We start from the raw sequence: 18164 nt of genomic DNA on the forward strand, positions 1-18164 counted from the left end.
ACGCGTGGTCCCGTTTGAATCTTCTGGAAAGGCTTGGCTGGGAGGACACTCATTGTGTAGATCGGGAAGAAACTAAAGAGCTGGCTTCCGGCGACCAGCAATGGGCCCCAGAGCCCTGTGGCCAGGAAGGCCCCCGTTGCTGTTCTCTGTAGCTCAGGCTGGACATTTCCTGGTGAGAACTGGCTGAACTCCCAGGACCCAGCCACCAGAGACCTCTATTCCTCACGCTCAGCCCCATAGCTCCAACGGGGGCCCCTTTGCTTCATGGGATGTAGGCTTAGATTTAGAGGGGGCAGTGCTGGCGGTCTATCTCTCACCCACAGAAACTCGGCTGTGAGAGGCCAGAGCTGGACTTGGGGGGCAGAGCCTGTAGAGGTCAATGTGCCCTTATTGTGTGTGCACACGTGTGAGTCCGTGTGCACACAAATGTATACATGTGTATGCACTCCCCCAGTGCTTCAAAGCAGGAGGTATTTGCTTCACTTTTTTTTTTTTTTTTTTTTTTTTTTTTTTTTTTTTTTTTTTTTTATTTTTTATTTTTATATTTTAAGTTCTAGTGTACATGTGCATAACGTGCAGGTTTGTTACATATGTATACTTATGCCATGTTGGTGTGCTGCACCCATCAACTCGTCAGCACCCATCAATTCATCATTTTTTAACGCAAGATCTGCAGCTCTGGGAGGTTGCACAACTTGCCAGAGGTCGCTCAGCTAGTAGAAGGCGGGACTGGCGTCGGGCCCAGGGTGACTGTGAGGATGTCAGGGACCTGCAGGCCTGTGCGCTCCAGCTTAGGGCTACAGGTCCCGTCTAAGGCTTGTTGGTGGGGGGTGGTGGGGGTGAACTGGAGGGAGGTGCTGCTGCAGGTCCACCCGTCCCCTTCCTGGGGGATGAAGCCAGTGTCCGTGCTGGCCCCCTTGCTATCAGAGGCCCCGATCGCGGCCCTGTGCTGCTGAGCTGTGTTGGGGCGCCTGGGCTGCGGCCGCCGTCCTCATCTTCTCCCTCCCTCTCCTTGGTTTTTCATCCACAGGATCCGTCCTCCTTCCCCGCGGTGGCCCCAGCCTCCCCGCCAAGCTTCCCGGCCCCCGCCCCATCCCGGGCCTGCTGCTGCGGAGACTGTGGGCCGGCGCTGGACGGCGCGGCCTCCAGAAGTGATAGCTAATTGGGGAGAGAAAAGGGCCCAATTGTCTGGCGGGGCCGGAAGAGCCGCGTGGGCTGCTGAAAGCGCCGGGAGGAGGTGGCCGCTTCGCCCAGCAGCTGCCGCCGGGGATGTTTGCAGATTACGTCAGCGCTGGCGAGCAGGGGGCGCAGGGACAGCGAGGGGGGCCGGCTCCCGGCGGCCTCCCGCCCCCCAGGCCCCTGGACAATGCTGTCATTGTCAGCACAGAGAGTGGTTAATTCTGGATGAATGGTACACGGGCCTCTTGACCAAGGAGGCCGCTCGCCGTCCCCAGTCTGTCCTCTCACATGCCAGGGAGGCCCCAGGCTGGAGTCTGGCGGGCAGGTCTGGCCTGCTTGGTGGCACCGGAGAGAACAGGGCGGTCCCTTGGGGGCGCCGGTTGCAGAGGCCTCAGGCTGGACGGAGCTTCCTGACCCCGGTCTGCACGGCGGCCACTTGGCAGTGCTGGGCTTGGGTGGCAGGGCCCCACTGCATCTCGGTTGGAGGGCAGAGGCTGCTGCTGCCCTGTGGTGCCGACCTCAGGCATGACCTCCTGGCCAGGTGGCAGCTCGGGCCCTGACCCGCTCCTGGCCCTGCTGGTGGTGATCCTCCTAGCACGCCTCATCCTGTGGTCCTGCCTCGGGACCTACATCGACTACAGACTGGCCCAGCGGCAGCCCCAGAAACCCAAGCAGGACTAGGCCTCTGCAGGCAGCGGCCTCCACGCGCCCTGTCTCGAGACTCAGCTGGCCCTTCTGGTGGTGGTGGGAGGCGAGGGGAGCAGGACAGGCACATGACCCCCATGTCCCACCCCCGGGGCAGGAGCTCAGAGAGGCCTGAGATGGATTGTGCCTGCCCAGACTGACCAGGGCTGTCCCGTAGAGGCAGTTGGCCATGTGGGGAGACGGAGGGGCCAGCCTTGCAGGTCCATCACCAGGTTCTGGGGTCCCCGGTTGCAGGGAGTGGTCCTGGGGGTAGGTCTTGTTTTAAGACCTTCTCTGCCTCCAATTCCTTATAAATATGACTGCAGGGAGAGCTGGGTAAGCCAGAGGACTCAGGTGGAGGGACCACAAAGACAAAGGTGCAGATGGCTGTCTTGATTTCCCCAGAGCAGACCCCTGGGAAAGGTCTCAAGACGCACTTGTGAGACTGAGTTGACCAGCCAGATGCACTTGACTCTGGTTGAGCCTCTGCACACTCTCTAACGGTCTGAACCTCCGTTAGGGAACAATGATCCCTGCCTGCCCCCCTCAGCAGGACGTCATATGGGGGATGATTTAGGGGACAAGCCAAGGGACCTACCAATGCCCTCTGTTCATCTGTTCCTGCAAGTGTGGGGCTGGGACGTGGCCAGGAAGGCTGACAGGGCAGAGAAGTTGAGTTGAGGCCAAGCATCCAGGGCTCCTGCCCCGCCTCCCTAGCACATTCGCCGTGATGCCAGTGACCTAACCCATGGCTTGGGGAAGCTCAGTGGTTCTCATCCTGGCTCCATATTCGAGACTCTGGGGGAAATTCGGCAAACACCCATGTCCAAGCTCCACACTGTATTTCCTGGGATGGTTCCAGCGGATTCTGGATTGCAGCGAGGGCTGCTGACTATATGTGGAACTGTGAGATGGAAGGGACGACGGGCAGCAGCTCCAGGGAGGAGTATCGAACCAGATATCGTCCCAGGGAGACTGGGCCTGGTGATGTGGCAGTATCTTGCTCCCTGAGAGGTGATGGGTGTGCTAGGGATGCTCGCTCAGGGAATGTGGGCCAAGTCCTCTGAACACGAAGCTTGCACAGGGGGTGATTCCTGTGAATTCTGAAAGGACTTGGGGACATCCAGCAAGAGCAGGAGCTTAGATGGTGGTTCCAGGACTGGTGTTGCTGACTGGGGAGAGTGGCCCCCCAGGGTGGGCATGGAGCGGGGCACTGGCTGGGAGCCTCTGCCTTGCTGTATCCTGGCTGAATGTCCCCAAGTGAGGGCCAGAAACACCATTATCACTGTTTCTGCAGCACCTGATACACTCACCTATGCCAAGGAAATCTTTTTTTTTTTTTTGGTTTCTGCAGGACTTGCTGTGCTCAGATTGTTCATTCAAGAGAGCTACAGACATGGGGGTGCTGGTGAAGCAGGAGCAGAAACCATCTGGGAGGGCGACCGACTAGAGTTTGAGGTGTCCAGGGGTGGTGTGAAGATGACCTATTGCAGAGGGTCCCTTCTTATTCACACTCTGAAGTGTGCACAGGGGCAGGGGCTACCATGCTCTGTTTCAGTTTGGCCTCTGTTGTATCAACTAGAGGCCAGCAGAACTCTATGGCCACTCCCCCCTGCCACGGACAATTTGCCACCCCCACCAGCTGCAAGGACTCTGTCTGAATATTCTCGCCTGATCGTAGGATTGTGGCGAGGGATGTTCTTATTGATCTCTAAGGAAAATATTGTTCACTTTTTAAAAACATGATCTTGTACAATTTTATTGATCTCTTTAAGGAAGAAAAATCACATCGTTGTCATGAGCAGGTACAGACGGAGCTAGGATGGCCAGCTGTTCTGGGTTGCCCAGGGCTGTCTTGGTTTTAAAATGGAAAGTTCCACGTCCTGGGAAACCCCTCAGTCCTGGGCAAACCAGGTCACGCTGGATGGAAAGAGTTAGACGTTCATCCGATGTGCTGATGTCTTGCCAGTTGTAGAGTTTTGTGTAAACCTGTGTGTGGCCTGTGTGTTCATATGGGTGTGTAGGATGGCACCTGCACACATACCTGAGGTCACCTCTTGGTCCAGTGAGCCAGAATCCTGTGACTTCTCCTCCTTCTCCTCCTTCTCCTGCTTCTCCTCCTCCTCCTTCTTTCCTCCTCCTCTTCCTCCTCCTCCTTTTCCTCCTCCTCCTTCTTCTTCCTTTCTTTCCTTTTTTGTTTTTTTTTTTGTTTTTTTGTTTTTTTTTGTTTTCTTGAAATGGAATCTCACTCTGTCACCCAGGCTGGAGTGCAGTGGCGTAATCTTGGCTCACTGCAACCTCTGCCTCTGGGGCTCAAGTGATTCTCCTGCCTCAGCCTCCCGAATAGCTGGGATTATAGGCATGTGCCACCACGCCCTGCTGATTTTTATATTTTTTAGTAGAGATGGGGTTTCACTATATTGCCCAGGCTGGTCTCGAACTCCTGACCTCAAGTGATCCGCCTGCCTTGGCCTCCCAAAATGCTAGGGTTACAGGCATGAGCTACCGTGCCCAGCCTCAGAATCCTGGGACTTCTGCTGGAGCCAGGGGTCAGAACAGACTCCTCTGCTGGGGCTGCCTGGCAGAGAGGACAGAAGCTCCAGACAGCCCCATGAGAACCCGTCGACCTGTAAAGATGGTGGAAGGGAAGATTCTGCCAACCTCCTCTGACTCCCTATCTCAGTTACACTGGTTCATAATTTCTTTTCTTTTTCTTAAGCCAGTTTCATTGGTTTCTGTTCCTGGAAAATAGACACAATTCTGATGAATTCATGTATTCTGCATCCACGTGTCAGCATCTCCAGCCTCGTGATGCAGTGCCTGGCTCAGAACAGGCACTCAGGCCGTGGCAGCTGAATGAATGAGAGGGTGTGCCCTGGCTGTATCTCAGGCAGCAGATGCATTCAGCTGCAGGTAACAGACACATAGACAAACAGTGGCTTAAAAAAGAGAGGCTTTAAAAATATTTTGTTTTTCTTTCTTCACGTAGCAAGAAGTCTGGCGTTTGACATTCCCAGGCTGTGGCGTGACAGCTTCGTGAAGTTATCAGGGTCTCAGATCCTGCCATATTTCTGCTCTGCCACCCTCAGCACGTAGCTTTGACCTTCATGGCTATAAGAAAACTGCTGCTACTCCAGGCATCTTACACACGTTCCAAGCAGGAAGAGAAAGGAAAGGGTGGCAGAGACAGAAAGCAATGTCCCCAGATACCCTTAGTTTTCCATCTCATAAGCCAGAAGGATGTCACGTGGCACCCCTGGATGCACAGGAGGCTGAGAGATGGTGGTGTTTGTTAGCTGGTCTCATTGCCGTCCTGAATGCCAAGTTTGTTATAAAGAAACAGAGGCAAAATGGTGATCAGGCGGGCAACTGGTGGTCTCTGCCACGTGCTCCTTGGCCATTCTTTGTAATGGTGGTCTTTGTCTTGGACTCTATTTTGGATATTTGGGCATCTTTTGTGGTACCCTTATGTGCTGGTTTTGCTGCTGTCTGCCCTTCAGGAATAGCAGCTGAGTCAAGCTGTCTTTGGCTGCTCCAATCTGGAGTCAGAGGTTGGAGATTTCCATGGCTTCCCATGGCTCCTTGGGGCCTCCTAAGAAAATGTTTTAATAAGGAAGTCCGAGGCTGAGACAGACACGCTCCTTCTTAGAGACACATGGGAACACGCCTCTGCTCACAGCTGGTAGCCACAGATGCAAACTGTAGCCCATGGAACGGAGACAGTGAAGAGCTGATGGATAAATGAATAATGATGATGGACAGCAGATGCATAAAAGGCATAAAAGGATAGTGTTAGGGCTGGAACATGTGCCCCCAATTCATATGTTGAACCTTTAATGCCTAATACTTCAGAAACAGACTGTATTTGAAGATATGGTCTTCGCAGAGGTAATTAAGTTAAAATAAGGTCATTAGGGTGAGCCCTAATCCAAAGGATCAGTGTCCTGATCAGAGGAGGAGATTAGGACCCAGACACACACAGAGAAAGAGAGCCAGGTGAGGACACAGGGAGAAGACAGCCATATACAAGCCAAGGCGAGAGGACTCAGGAAGAACCAACTGACTCCAGCCTCCAAAATGTGAGAACATAAATGTCTGCCGTTTGAGCCATACTGTCTGCAAGCAGTCAGCAAGCATTCATTGAGTGCTTGCAGTATTCAAGGCACCACAGATACAATGTTGAATAAGGCAAAGCACCTGCCCTCAGGTAGCTTGCAGTCAGAGAGGTAAGGGTAGTGGGCAGAGAGACCTGGAAACAGATACTAGACCAGCACTAAGCGTGTGTGGTTATTGAACAGTAAAAATGTGGCCATCACAAATTGCGATATGATGTCAGTAAAATACATACTGGCTGTTGAAGACTCAGCACAGAAAAATAATGTAAAATCTCATTAGTAATGGTTTTATATTGATTATGCATTGAAATGATACTATTTTGGACACATTGGGTTAAATATTACATTGGATTTCACCTGTTTCTTTTATTTTCATTTTTTATTGGCCATGATATTTTATTTAACTTTTAACTTTTATTTTTGGTTCAGTGGTACATGTGCAGGTTTGTTACATAGGTAAACTCATGGGGGTTTGGTGTACAGATTCTTTGTCACCTGGGTACTAAACTTAGTATACAAGAGTTATTTTATCTGATCGTCTCCCTCCTCCCACCTTCCACCCTCAAGTAGGCCCCAGTGAGTGTTTGCTGTTCCCCTTTATGTGACCACATGTTCTCACAGGTAAGAACATGTGGTATTTGGTTTTCTGTTTCTGCATTAGTTCGCTTTGGACAATGGCCTCCAGCTCTACCCATGTTCCTGCAAAGGACATGATCTCATTCTTTTTTATGGCTGAATAGTATTCCATGGTGTATATGTATCGCTTTTTCCTTATCCAGTCTACCATTGATGGGCATTTAGGTTGATTCACCTGTTCCTTTTAATAGGTCTTAATATGGCTACGAGGAAATTTAAAATCACATAGATAGCTTATATTATTTTTGTTATGGACAGTGTTGTGCTGGACCTTCATAATGTAGTAAAAGGGTGGTGGGTGAATGCATGGTGTGTTACAGGAACACAGGAGGGAGCTTCTTGGAGGAGGTTCTTAGTCCATTTATGCCTGAGGTTGCCTTTTTTTGAATTTTGCAATCAGACCTTGGTGATTACCTTGAGCAGTAGGATATATAAATAACTCCCACATGCTTAGCATTCCAGTAATGGAACACTAGGCATAAATGGGTTGAGTGATAATGTTCAGACTGCAAACCAGAACCTATGAGATGCAGCCAAAGCAATTCTTAAAGGGAAAGGTATAGCCTTAAATATTCATATTAACAAATAGGAAGAATGAAAGCATATGGATTAGGCATATGGCTCAATATATGGAACATAATAGAACAAAACTAAGAAAAACAGAAGGAAGAAATAAAGGTAGAGGAAATGTATGCATTAAGAAGTGATGGAATTAACAAATGTACCCAAGTGCCAGATTTTTGATGGGCATAAAAAAGGATGCTGTTAGTCAATCCTATCAAGAAAAAAGAAGGAAACGTAAATGAAGTAAAAGTCTGTGGGGAAAACAACCACGGAGACATAAAATGGCAGATAACCACAGGAAACTGGCACTGGGACACGTAAATGATTTTGAGACTTTGAAAACATAGAAAGCATAATTTATTTAAAAAAAGACTCCAGGCCGGGCGCGGTGGCTCACGCCTATAATCCCAGCACTTTGGAAAGCCGAGGCGGGTGGATCACGAGGTCAGAAGATCAAGACCATCCTGGCAAACATGGTAAAACCTCGTCTCTACTAAAAACACACAAAAAAATTAGCCGGGCGTGGTGGCGGACACCTGTAGTCCCAGATACTCGGAAGGCTGAGGCAGGGGAATGGCATGAACCCAGGAGGTAGAGCTTGCAGTGAACTGAGATCATGCCACTACACTCCAGCCTGGGCAACAGAGCGAGACTCTGTCTCAAAATAAAGTCTAAACAAATTGATTACCACAGAAGAAATAGAAAGTTGTCAAAGTCAACCTTCCTTAAAAAAAAAAAAAAAAAAAAAAAAAAAAAACAAACAAACAAAAAAAAACACACACACACAAAGGCATCAGGCCCAGAATGTTTTATAGGAGGATCCAACCACACCAAAAAGGAACAGGTAACACTATTTAAACTGTTCTAAAACATAAAAGAAGAAACTTTTTAACTTCTTTTATGTAACAAGCCTATCATTGATGCCAAGATCCATCATAGATGGCATGGAAAGGGAAAACACATACCAGTGTTGCTCGGGAACATTGATGTAAAAATATTAAGTCCCTGAATTAAGCAGCACATGAGGGGAATAAATCATTGCAACAACTGAGTGGAATGGATTCCAGAAATGCAAGGATGGTTGGATATTAGAAAAACAATTAGAAAAGAGGAAGAAATCAGAGGTGCAAGCACTGGGAAGGAAAGTCATTATTTACAGAGAGATGGATGATTTTCTTGGAAAATGGAAGAGTCAACTGAAAGCAATTACAAATGCTAATACCAGAATTCAGTCAAGTGAGCGGGTCTAGATCAATACAGAGAAACCATACACACAGCTATTCATTAGGAGATGAGAAGCATGAAAGACCCCATTTATAAGAGCAACATAAGGAGCAGAAACATGGTTGGCCACTGTGGATGATCAAGTTAGGGTTCACCGTGATTTCCTTTAGTCTGTTTTAATGTGCGATCGCCATGGGTGCTCTAGACGAGATTTATTATGGACCCAAGACCCTGACAGTGTCAAGGCTGGTGGAGACGCCCACACAAAGCTGGTGTCCAGCCTGGGGGCCCAGGTGACCTGCAGGGGAAGCTGGTGGCTTTGTCATGTTGCTGAGACTAGGAGGCCTGGATAAGCTAGAGGAACAGCCTTGCTGGAGGGGCTGCAGCTGGGGACCACTGTGGGCTGGGGACTCCACTTGAACTTTCAGAGCACAGAAGCTGACTCTCCTTCCCCACGGCTGCCAAGTCCTGTGCTCCTGTAGCTGTCACTACAGTGTAGTCAAGAAAACACAGAAAGAAGCCATCGCATTTTTTTGCAGGTGGCGATGGTGGGTGCTTCCATGTAGGGTGAGTAATTAGGGTGGAGGTATTCCCTGGGCCATGGGACTTTCAACACTAAAATGGCCACATTGGGATGGCTGGTCATCCTGTTTATAGGACTTTCTGTGTAGTAAAGAATTAATCTGACCCAAATAGAAGTCTAATCTTTGTCCTTGGTTCCTAGGAGGGGATCTCCAGGCCCTTGGGATGTCCCGCTTGAGATGAGCATCTTTGTTTGCCTGTTGTGAGGGGGAGTTTGGGTCATGTGGTCTCCATTTGATCTCTGGAGGGGCAGAAGAGTAAGGGTCAGTCACTTGCGCATCAGTCCATCATGCCCATGTGTTCGTGGTCAAGCCCTAGTAAAAACTCTGGACACCAAGGCTCCGGGGACATCTCTGCTTGGCAATACTCCATGTGTCTTGTCACGCACCATTGCTGGGAGGAATTCATGTGGTCCATAACTCCACTGGGAGAAGGAGATTGGAACTTCCTTGCACTCTGCCCCATGCATGTCTTCCCTTGGCTGATTTTAATCCTTTCACTGTAATAAACCATAACTAACCATTACAACTTTCAGTGAGTTATTGAAATGGAGGATGATGAACTTAAGGATCCCTGAACTTGCAATTGCTGTCAGAAGTGAGGGTGGTTCTGGGGACTGTTTCCTAATTTCTGCATCTTCATTCCCTGTTTCTTCTTCTCTTTCTCCTCCTCTTCCTTGAAAACTGCAGAAGGATATACCATGAGCAAGGATTCTGTCTCCCCCAAGCCATCTTGTCTCCCTCCATCAATGCAGCCCGAGCTGCCTGTTTCTTGTGTCTCATCCAGAGCTATCCCGTGTGCTTCCAGGCAAATGCAAACGTCTTCTCCCACCCACCCCATTTTCTCCCATAATTAATAGCATGTGTGCATACCCCATCCTTATTGCCCCATATGAAGTTTTTGTGGATTTTCTAGTTTTCCTGTAATGAGCACACATTTTTTTAAAATGAAGAAACAAGTGGGTTACATGGATTGGAAAGTACAGTGAGCAAGGCTGTAGGAAATGAGTAGTTAAGGGTAGTAGCAGCAAGCTTAGGGAGCTGTTGTTCCCTTACTTTTTGAGACAGGGTCTTGCTCTGTTGCCCAGGCTGAGTGCAGTGGCACAATCAAGGCTTACTGCAACCTCCACTTCCCAGGCTCAAATGATCCTCCTGTGTCAGGTGATATATATATATATAGTAGAGATAGGGTCTCACAATGTTGCCCAGGCTGGTCTTGAACTTCTGGGCTAAACAATCCACCTGCCTTGGTTTCTCAAAGTGCTGGGATTACAGGAATGAGCTATCACACCCAGGGGTGAGGTGGACTGAGGGCAAAGGTGAACTGTGGATCCTCGGTCCTGGGCACGGATCTCATCACCAGGAATTCCTCCTCCCCATTCCCCCACCAAAGGGGTCACAGCCCTGGGAAAGGGCTAGCTCTTCTGGGCCCCCAGAGTGTTTCCAGCTTTTCTTCTATGGAGGCAGGTATGTGAGGAAGGATGCCGCCAGGCAGGTGCAACACACCTGGGCAGCCTGTGGCTGTGGCCATGGCAGTGGCCGGTCTGCATGTGGAGGAAAAGATGGTGAGGTGAGGCCCTGAGAAACAACTCCCTGGTCTCATCCACATCTCCCCTCCTAGGCGGGATGAGACGGATGCACCCTCTGTCGCAGCCGCCTCTTCTGCAGGTGCCCGGCTTCTCCAGACTTGCTATTTTGGAGGGGCAGGTCGGTGGGAGCGACCGACTGCCTTGCATCTCAGCCACTCGTGGGCCCCAGGGTGTGGGCAGGGGCAGCTGCAGCCCTCTCGAGCCTCTCACTCCCTGCTTGGCCTCTGTAAGTCCGCCCGTGAGCAGCTCACAGAGCCCCCGTGGTGGAGATGAGTCACTTGTTCTAAAAATAAAAGAAGTGAAGTCATGATATAGTGTATTTCCTTTTTAAGCCCGATGTGCCTGCAGAGGGCTCCCCAGCAGTGTACTGGCGGCAGGGAGGGCCAGGAACCCTGACAAGGTCTGGAGCCTCAGAGTGCACCTGCCCCCACTTACAAGCCCCGGCCTTGGGGATTGGGTGGGGTGTCCCCTGCCTCCAACGGCTCCCAGATGAGTGAATAAAGGATGGCACGTAGGCCAGGAGTGGGGGCTCACACCTGCAATCCCAGCACTGTGGGAGGATTATTTGAGCCCAGGGGTTTGGGGCCAGCCTGGGCAACATGGTGAAACCCCATCTCTACTAAGAATACAAAAGAATTAGCCGGCGTGGTGGCACGTGCCTGTGGTCTCAGCTACTGGGGAAGCTGAGGTGGGAGGATTGCTTGAGCCTGGGAGGTCAAGGTTGTAGTGAGCTGAGATTGCACCACTGCACTCCACCTTGGGTGACAGAGTGAGAGAGAGCCTGTCTCAATAAACAAACAAACAAACAAACAAACTGATGGCATGTAAATAGCTCCCACATTGGGAAGACAGTCTTAGGCTGTAAGAGACGGCAGAGTGCCCTGGAACACACACAAGGGAAGGGGCGCTGCTCGCTCTTGGGGTCTGCGGGAGGCTTTCTGGAGCAGGTGTCCCTAGAGGTAGGACTGGGGGGACTCTGCTAGGCCAGTAGGAAGGGAACAGCATTCCAGGCAGAAGGAACGGTGTGAGCAAGGGCCTGGAAGCTGCAGAGCTCCTGGCAAGCTCAGGACATGATCCTCTGCAGGTCTCCCCAGATCACCTAGGGAGCTGGTGACACATGCAGATTCCCAGGCCTGAAGACCAGCTGGATTCCAAGAGCAGGGCCCAGGAATATGATTAGTAATTCCCCTGCACGATTCCCATACTCTGCAAAACTTGAGACTCTCTGGTTCAGACGCTAGTGCATAGAGGAGGGGATGAAGACGTACGATAGCAAGGCAGGTCGGGTCCAAATTGTGAGGGTTTTGAGGGTTGCCTAGGAGTTTGGATTTTGGTGTACAGGCAGGAGGGGGCTATCAAGGGCATTTAAGGAAGGGAGTGCTGCTCCTGGACCTGCATCTGAGAATGGCTCCTGGGAGTGACGTAGGTGGCTGATTGATGGGGTGGGAGGAGGCTGGGCAGACGCTTGGGCAGAGGCTTGGGGGGCTGGGACTGTAACAGTTATGTGAGAGGAAGCAGAGGTCTGAGACAGTTGCAGGGGCAAAATGTAGGCCCCCCACCCCTGGTTCAGGAGAGAGCCCAGGGATAGTCACCAGGGATCCAGCAATGTGTGTGTGTGGAGTGTGAGCAAAAGGTGGGGAATTACATGCTTGTTACCAGAAGTGGCGTTAGGGTGAGGAGGGAAAGAGCAGTTTTGGTTCCTGGAGAAGCAGGGCAGAGGGGTTCTGCAGATGCCAAGCACTCAGGGCACAGAATGGGGCCCGGATGCTTGATGGGGGTGTGGGGAAGTCCTTGGAGAAAACAGAGCCCAACAATGGGCTTCAGGCACCCACTGAGGGTCTTGGGTGTGGTACTGGAGGGGCCAGGAGGCAGGGAGAGGGTAGCGAGGGAGAAGGAATTGTGCACAGACTCACCTGGCAGGGAGGTTGTTCCAGCAATATGTTCGGAGATAGCGATGGCCTGGGCTTGCATCCCATGCCCTCCACCTCTACCCGCGTGGCCTGGGCACGTGTGCTAAGCCTGGGGCCCAGCTTCCATCTGTAAGAAAAGGACAGAACGACCATGTTCCTCAAAGCCCTCAGCACACAGCCTGAGCACACAGAGCCCTCCAGCGCTGGCAGGTTGCATTTTTTTTTTCGAGATGGAGTCTCGCTCTGTTGCCCAGGCTGGAGTGCAGTGGTGTGATCTCTGTTCACTGCAACCTCTGCCTCCTGGGTTCAAGCAATTCTCCTGCCTCAGCCTCCCGAGTAGCTGGGATTACAGGCACACATCACCACGCCTGGCTGATTTTTGTATTTTTAGTGGATACAGGGTTTCACCATCTTGGCCAGGCTGGTCTTGAACTCCTGACCTCAGGTGATCTACCCACCTCAGCCTCCCAAAGTGTTGGGATTATAGGTGTGAACCACTGTGCCTGGCCTGCATTAAAGTTTTTAACACAAAGTCCCAAAACTTCCCCAGGATGCATAGGACAGCATGTCCGATGGGACTTTCCTGTCTCTAGAACCGGATGAAGCCACAAAGCTGAGACCCAGAGGTGACGATAGCCCCTGCGTTCTCAAGAAGCACAGGCACCCTCACCGGTCCTGCCAGGTCTGCGTCTGCCAACCCATCAGCCACCTCCAGCCTAAAAGAGACTAGAAAAAGGGGGAGGCTCCCTGAGCGGCTTCAGTGAGGCATCCAAGGCGACTGTCCCTTTCGTAGTCAAGCCACGTTGGGGCTCCCAATAAACCTACACCAGCCCCTCCTCATCCACAGGTCCACTTTCTGCAGTTTCAGTTACCTGGAGTCAACTGCAGTCTGAAAATATTAAATGGAAAATTTCATAAGTAAATAATTCCTCAGTTTTAAGTGGCATGCCATTTTGAGTCGTGTGATGAAATCCCGTTCTGTCTCGCTCAGTCCCCCTTGAAGCATGAGTGATCCCATTGTCCAGCGCCTCCACACCTTGATGAGTTACTTGGGAGCCCTCTCAGTTATGGGATCCACTGTCTCCATATTGCAGGGCTTGTGTTTAAGATACCCTCCTCTTCTTTTACTTAATAATGGCCCCAAAGCACAAGAGTAGTGATGCTGAGGTCGGGCGTGGTGGCTCACGCCCGTAATCCCAGCACTTTGGGAGGCTATGGGTAGGCAGATCATTTGAGGCCAGGAGTTCGAGACCAGGCTGGCTAACATAGCAAGACTCTGTCTCGACTAAAAATACGGAAATTAGCTGGGCAAGGTGGTGGGCACCTGCGGTCCCAGCTACTCAGGAAACTGAGGCAGGAGAATTGCTTGAACCCGAGAGGTGGAGGTGGCAGTGAGCTGAGATAGCAGCACTGCACTACAGCCCGTGTGACAGAGGGAGACCCCGTACCCCCCCCAAAAAGTAATGATGTTGACATATTGTAACAATTGTTCTATTTTATTATTGGTTGTTGTTACTCTCATTTGGTGTCTATTCTTTAGATAAAACTTTATCATGGTACGCATGTATAGGAGAAACGTATATAGGTACGTATGTACACAAAAATTGTATATGATACTATTCACGCCTTCCAGCTTCCGCTGGGGGTCTTGGAATGTGTTCCCTGTGGATAAGGGGGACCTCTGTACTCATAGAAACTGGCGTGCCAGTTGCAGAGTTATGGAGTGCTAGCCCAGGGCTTTGTGAGCCCAGAATGTGGTGGAGTGAGACAGGGCTTGGCCAAGCTTGGCTGGGATTGCATGGGACATGGGTCTCGCTGGCAGGCAGTGACTGGTGTCTGCATCTCTCCTTTGAACTCCAGAGGTGGGAAGCTGACTGGAGCTGTCCTCAGGGCAGAAAGAGGAGACAGGGCATCAGTGAGCCCCTGTGCTGCCCTGTTAGGGGTGGCTAAGCCTGGCTGATTCCACTTTTCCTCTAGGGAGGAGTTGTTGCCCCCATTGTTAAGGATGGAGAAGGGAGATTCCATGGAGTGCAGATGATGCAGGCAGCAGATGGAGGAGAATGAAGCTATTATCTGTTCTGAGCCTCTTTTGTTACACAGCTTCATCTAGTCCCTGACCTGCACACCCTTCCAGGAAACCTGTCTCTAACCTCCTCACTCATAATATAGACATAGGCTGCCCCACCTCCAAAAGTCTGGAAACAGCGAGGACACACAGCCAGCCTTTGTGATGTCTAAAGGGCAGCTCTTTCCCCCAAATGCCTGTCCCCCCTTCCCTGGAATCTTTCTGAGGCTAGGACCCACAATGATGGCCTGGCCTAGCACCACATCCTCCACCTCCTCGGAAGCATTTTCTGCCTGTCGGGAACACAAATCCCTCTGACCTTTGGCTATTCCTATCATGTCCTCAGAAGGACAGAAATTAGCAAGGGAATCAGGCAGTGAAAATGGCCACCGTCTCCCCCTACTCCCTCTTTTCAGTCAACAGCAGGGCAGGACGAGGGCGTGGGCTTGGCTGCTACTGGGCCTCTATTTGGGGTGTCTTTATGGGTGGCGGGGGTTTCACATTCCACCTTTTGTAAAGCCTCTGCTCATGGGAGTTTGAGGTAAGCCGAGGTGGGCTGGAGCTGGCATGGGCTGGGGGCAGGTGACGCCATATCCCAGGTGCCCTGAGGCGTCAGGCCTGAGTGAGCTGTCTCCAGCAGCCCAAGCCATCCCAGCGGTGATCTTAACATTGGCGGCAGCAGGTTCCTCAAGTTGTCTTTCCTGATGTCTTCACCCGCAACCCCAGGTCCCCCTTCCTCCAGCCCCCAGTGTGATGGTTAATACTGAGTGTTAACTTGATTGGACTGAAGGACACAAAGTATTGTTCCTGGGTGTGTCTGCGAGGGTGTTGCCAAAGGAGATGAACATTTGAGTCAGTGGGCTGGGAAAGGCAGACCCACCGGTGGGCACCATCTAATCAGCTGCCCACGAGGCTAGAATATAAAGCAGGCAGAAACATGTGAAAGGAGCGCCTGGCCTAGCCTGCCAGCCTACATCTTTCTCCTGTGGTGGATGCTTCCTTTCCTCGAACATCAGACTCCAAGTTCTTCAGTTTTGGAACTCGGATTTATTTGTTCTCCTTGCTCCTCAGCCTGCAGACGGCCTATTGTGGGACCTTGTGATTGTGTGAGTTAATACACTCCCATGTAGATATATTGCATTAGTTCTGTCTCTCTAGAGAACCCTGACTAATACACCTGGTATCTGGCGAGTGCCCACTGTGACACTGTGGACAGCTGCCTGATTGCAGTCTTGAGCACGTGCCTCTCTGATGCCCTTTCTCCTCTTTCTGCCCTGGGGGCGGCTCCAGCCAGTTTCTCACCTCTGGAGTTGGAGTTCAAAAGGAGAGATGCAGCCAGCTCCTTCCCAGCCAGCGGATTGGCCAGGGGCCAGCGGAAGGGGAGGGAAAACCCTCGGACATGTGGCCTGGCATTTTGAGCTCACTGCACTTTGTGGGAAAAACATGCAGTAGAAGAGTAACATTCACCTAGAATTAGGAAGTCAGGGCCAAGGGAAAAAAGCAGCTACGTTAGGAAGGCGAGTCCAGGGACAGATAAGGAACCCACCATGTCCTCCATGGTTGCTGTAGCCAACCTGCAAGTTCCTGGCGGCCAATGGGAGCCTGGAAAGAAGGAAAGGTTTAAGGTTCTCAGGGCCGTTGGAGAAAATACTTTGGCTGCTCAGGAACCGTAAATCTTTCCCTAGCTCTCATTTGTAAAAGAAGTTTTCCTTAAGGGGCTTCACCAGCAACTCATCGGGAGTAATGGTGATTGGATTGGTCAGTGTTCTCCAGAGAAACTGAACCCATAGGATGTGCTGATATACAGACAGAGATTTATGATAAGGAATTGGCTTGAACCATGTTGGAAGCTAGCAAGTCCAAAACCCACAGGGTGAGTCCACAGGCTGGAGAGTGAGGAAAACCGATGCCATGGTTTTAGTCTGAAGGCTGTCTGTGGTAGAAGCAGGTGGAGCTGACCTTGCAGATGGAGCCTGAAGGCTGTCTGCAGCAGAATTCACTCTTGTGTTTGGATTCTAATCAGGCCTTCCACTGATTGGGTAAGGCCTACCCACATTAGGGAGGGCACGTTGCTTTACCGAACATCCTCCAGTTTAAATGTTCATCTCATCCAAAACTCTTGCAGAAACACCCAGAATCATGCTTGACCAAATATCTGGGCACCCTGTGTCCCATTCAAGTTGCATTAGTCTATTTTCAAGCTGCTCATAAAGACATTACTCAAGACTGGGTAATGTATAAAGAAAACGAGGTTTGATGGACTTACAGTTGCATGTGGCTGGAGAGGCCTCACTATCATGGCAGAAGGCAGAGGAGGAGCAAAGTCACATCTTGCATGGCAGCAGGCAAGAGGGAGCATGTGCAGGGGCACTCCCCTTTGTAAAACCATCAGATCTTGTGAGACTTATTCACTATCATGAGACCAACATGGGAAAAGCCTGCCCCCATGATCCAATTACCTCCCACCAGGTCCCTCCCACGACATATGGGGATTATTACAATTAAAGGTGAGATTTAGGTGGGGACACAGAGCCAAACCATATCACAAGTTGACACATAAAATTAACCACCACAGGGATGGGAAGTGTTGCCCCCATTTCTACAGCACACACAGCCCTGGACTGTCCAAATGGGTCCCCCAAAGGCACTTGTGTGGGTGCACCATGGTTCTGATCGGAAGAGAGATGAGTCTATTACCCATCTCTGGGGCTGGCGTGCATCTCAGGAAGGTCTGAGATTCTTCAACTAGGCTGTTGACCATACAGTCATGTGGTGACATAATTTTGTTTTGTTTTGTTTTAACGAGATGTTAGGTTTGGAAAATAAGAAAATGAACACATCAGATGCCTGAGTGATTTTAAGGGCAGAGCCTTAGGCAAGTGCCTGTTGGGAATCTTTGGCTCTTCCAGTCAGCCAATTAGCTCCTTCTCACTTATGAGCCAAGGCAGCAAAGGAGGATGGGGTTGAGGAAAAAGAAGTCCCAATGACAGAAAAGAGAGAGAAGACAGCTGAGGAGAAATGGAACCTTGCTTCACCTTAGAGCATTGTGTCCCACACCAACCTGCTGGGACTGCCACAGGGAACAGGGAGAGAGGGGAGAAAGTAGCTGAGATTCTGCTTCCTCCCAGCCTCCACTCTTACCCTGGGGCCTCCCATTGGCTGAACCTACCTAGAAGCCAGAGGGCAAAGGACTCTGGGAAATGTAGTTCCCTTTGGCATGTGCGCAGGCAGGGCAAGGTTAGCAAACCACTTACACACCCAGATGATAGCTCACTCATTTCCTTCAACTGTCTGCCCAGCTGTCACCTGCTGGGAAATGCCTTCCTTGACACCAAACCACCCCCTCAACCCTGCCAACCTGGCCTGGCTCAGCACTCTCTATTCTTCTGCTAGCCTGCCTTTATTTTTCATTATAGAATTTAGTACCAGCTGATGTTGCTTTATGTATCTATTTATTGGATTGTCTGGTTCTATTTTTTAATTGGATTGTCTAGTTCTATTTTTTATTTATTATATTGTCTGGTTCTATTTTTTATTAATTGGATTGTCTGGTTCTATTTTTAATTTAATGTCCAGAATGCAAGCCCACAAGGGCAGGCCATCTGTCTGTCTTGCTC

The 18164-nt window shown here is 50.6% G+C and overlaps 1 protein-coding gene across 1 annotated transcript in view; it reads left to right on the forward strand.

Annotated features, from left to right (window-relative positions):
• The window catches only part of LOC108538098 (uncharacterized), a 46778-nt gene extending 44724 nt beyond the window's left edge, over window positions 1-2054 (forward strand). Inside the window, exon 7 of the mRNA XM_017885951.1 lies at window positions 1031-2054. Coding sequence (XP_017741440.1) covers window positions 1031-1739 — 709 coding nt within the window. The 3' untranslated portion in view covers window positions 1740-2054. The remainder of the gene's footprint in view (window positions 1-1030) is intronic.
• The last annotated feature ends 16110 nt before the right edge of the window (window positions 2055-18164 follow it).

Source organism: Rhinopithecus bieti, unplaced genomic scaffold, assembly GCF_001698545.2.
Source record: "Rhinopithecus bieti isolate Rb0 unplaced genomic scaffold, ASM169854v2 scaffold_1014, whole genome shotgun sequence".
Taxonomy (NCBI): domain Eukaryota; kingdom Metazoa; phylum Chordata; class Mammalia; order Primates; family Cercopithecidae; genus Rhinopithecus; species Rhinopithecus bieti.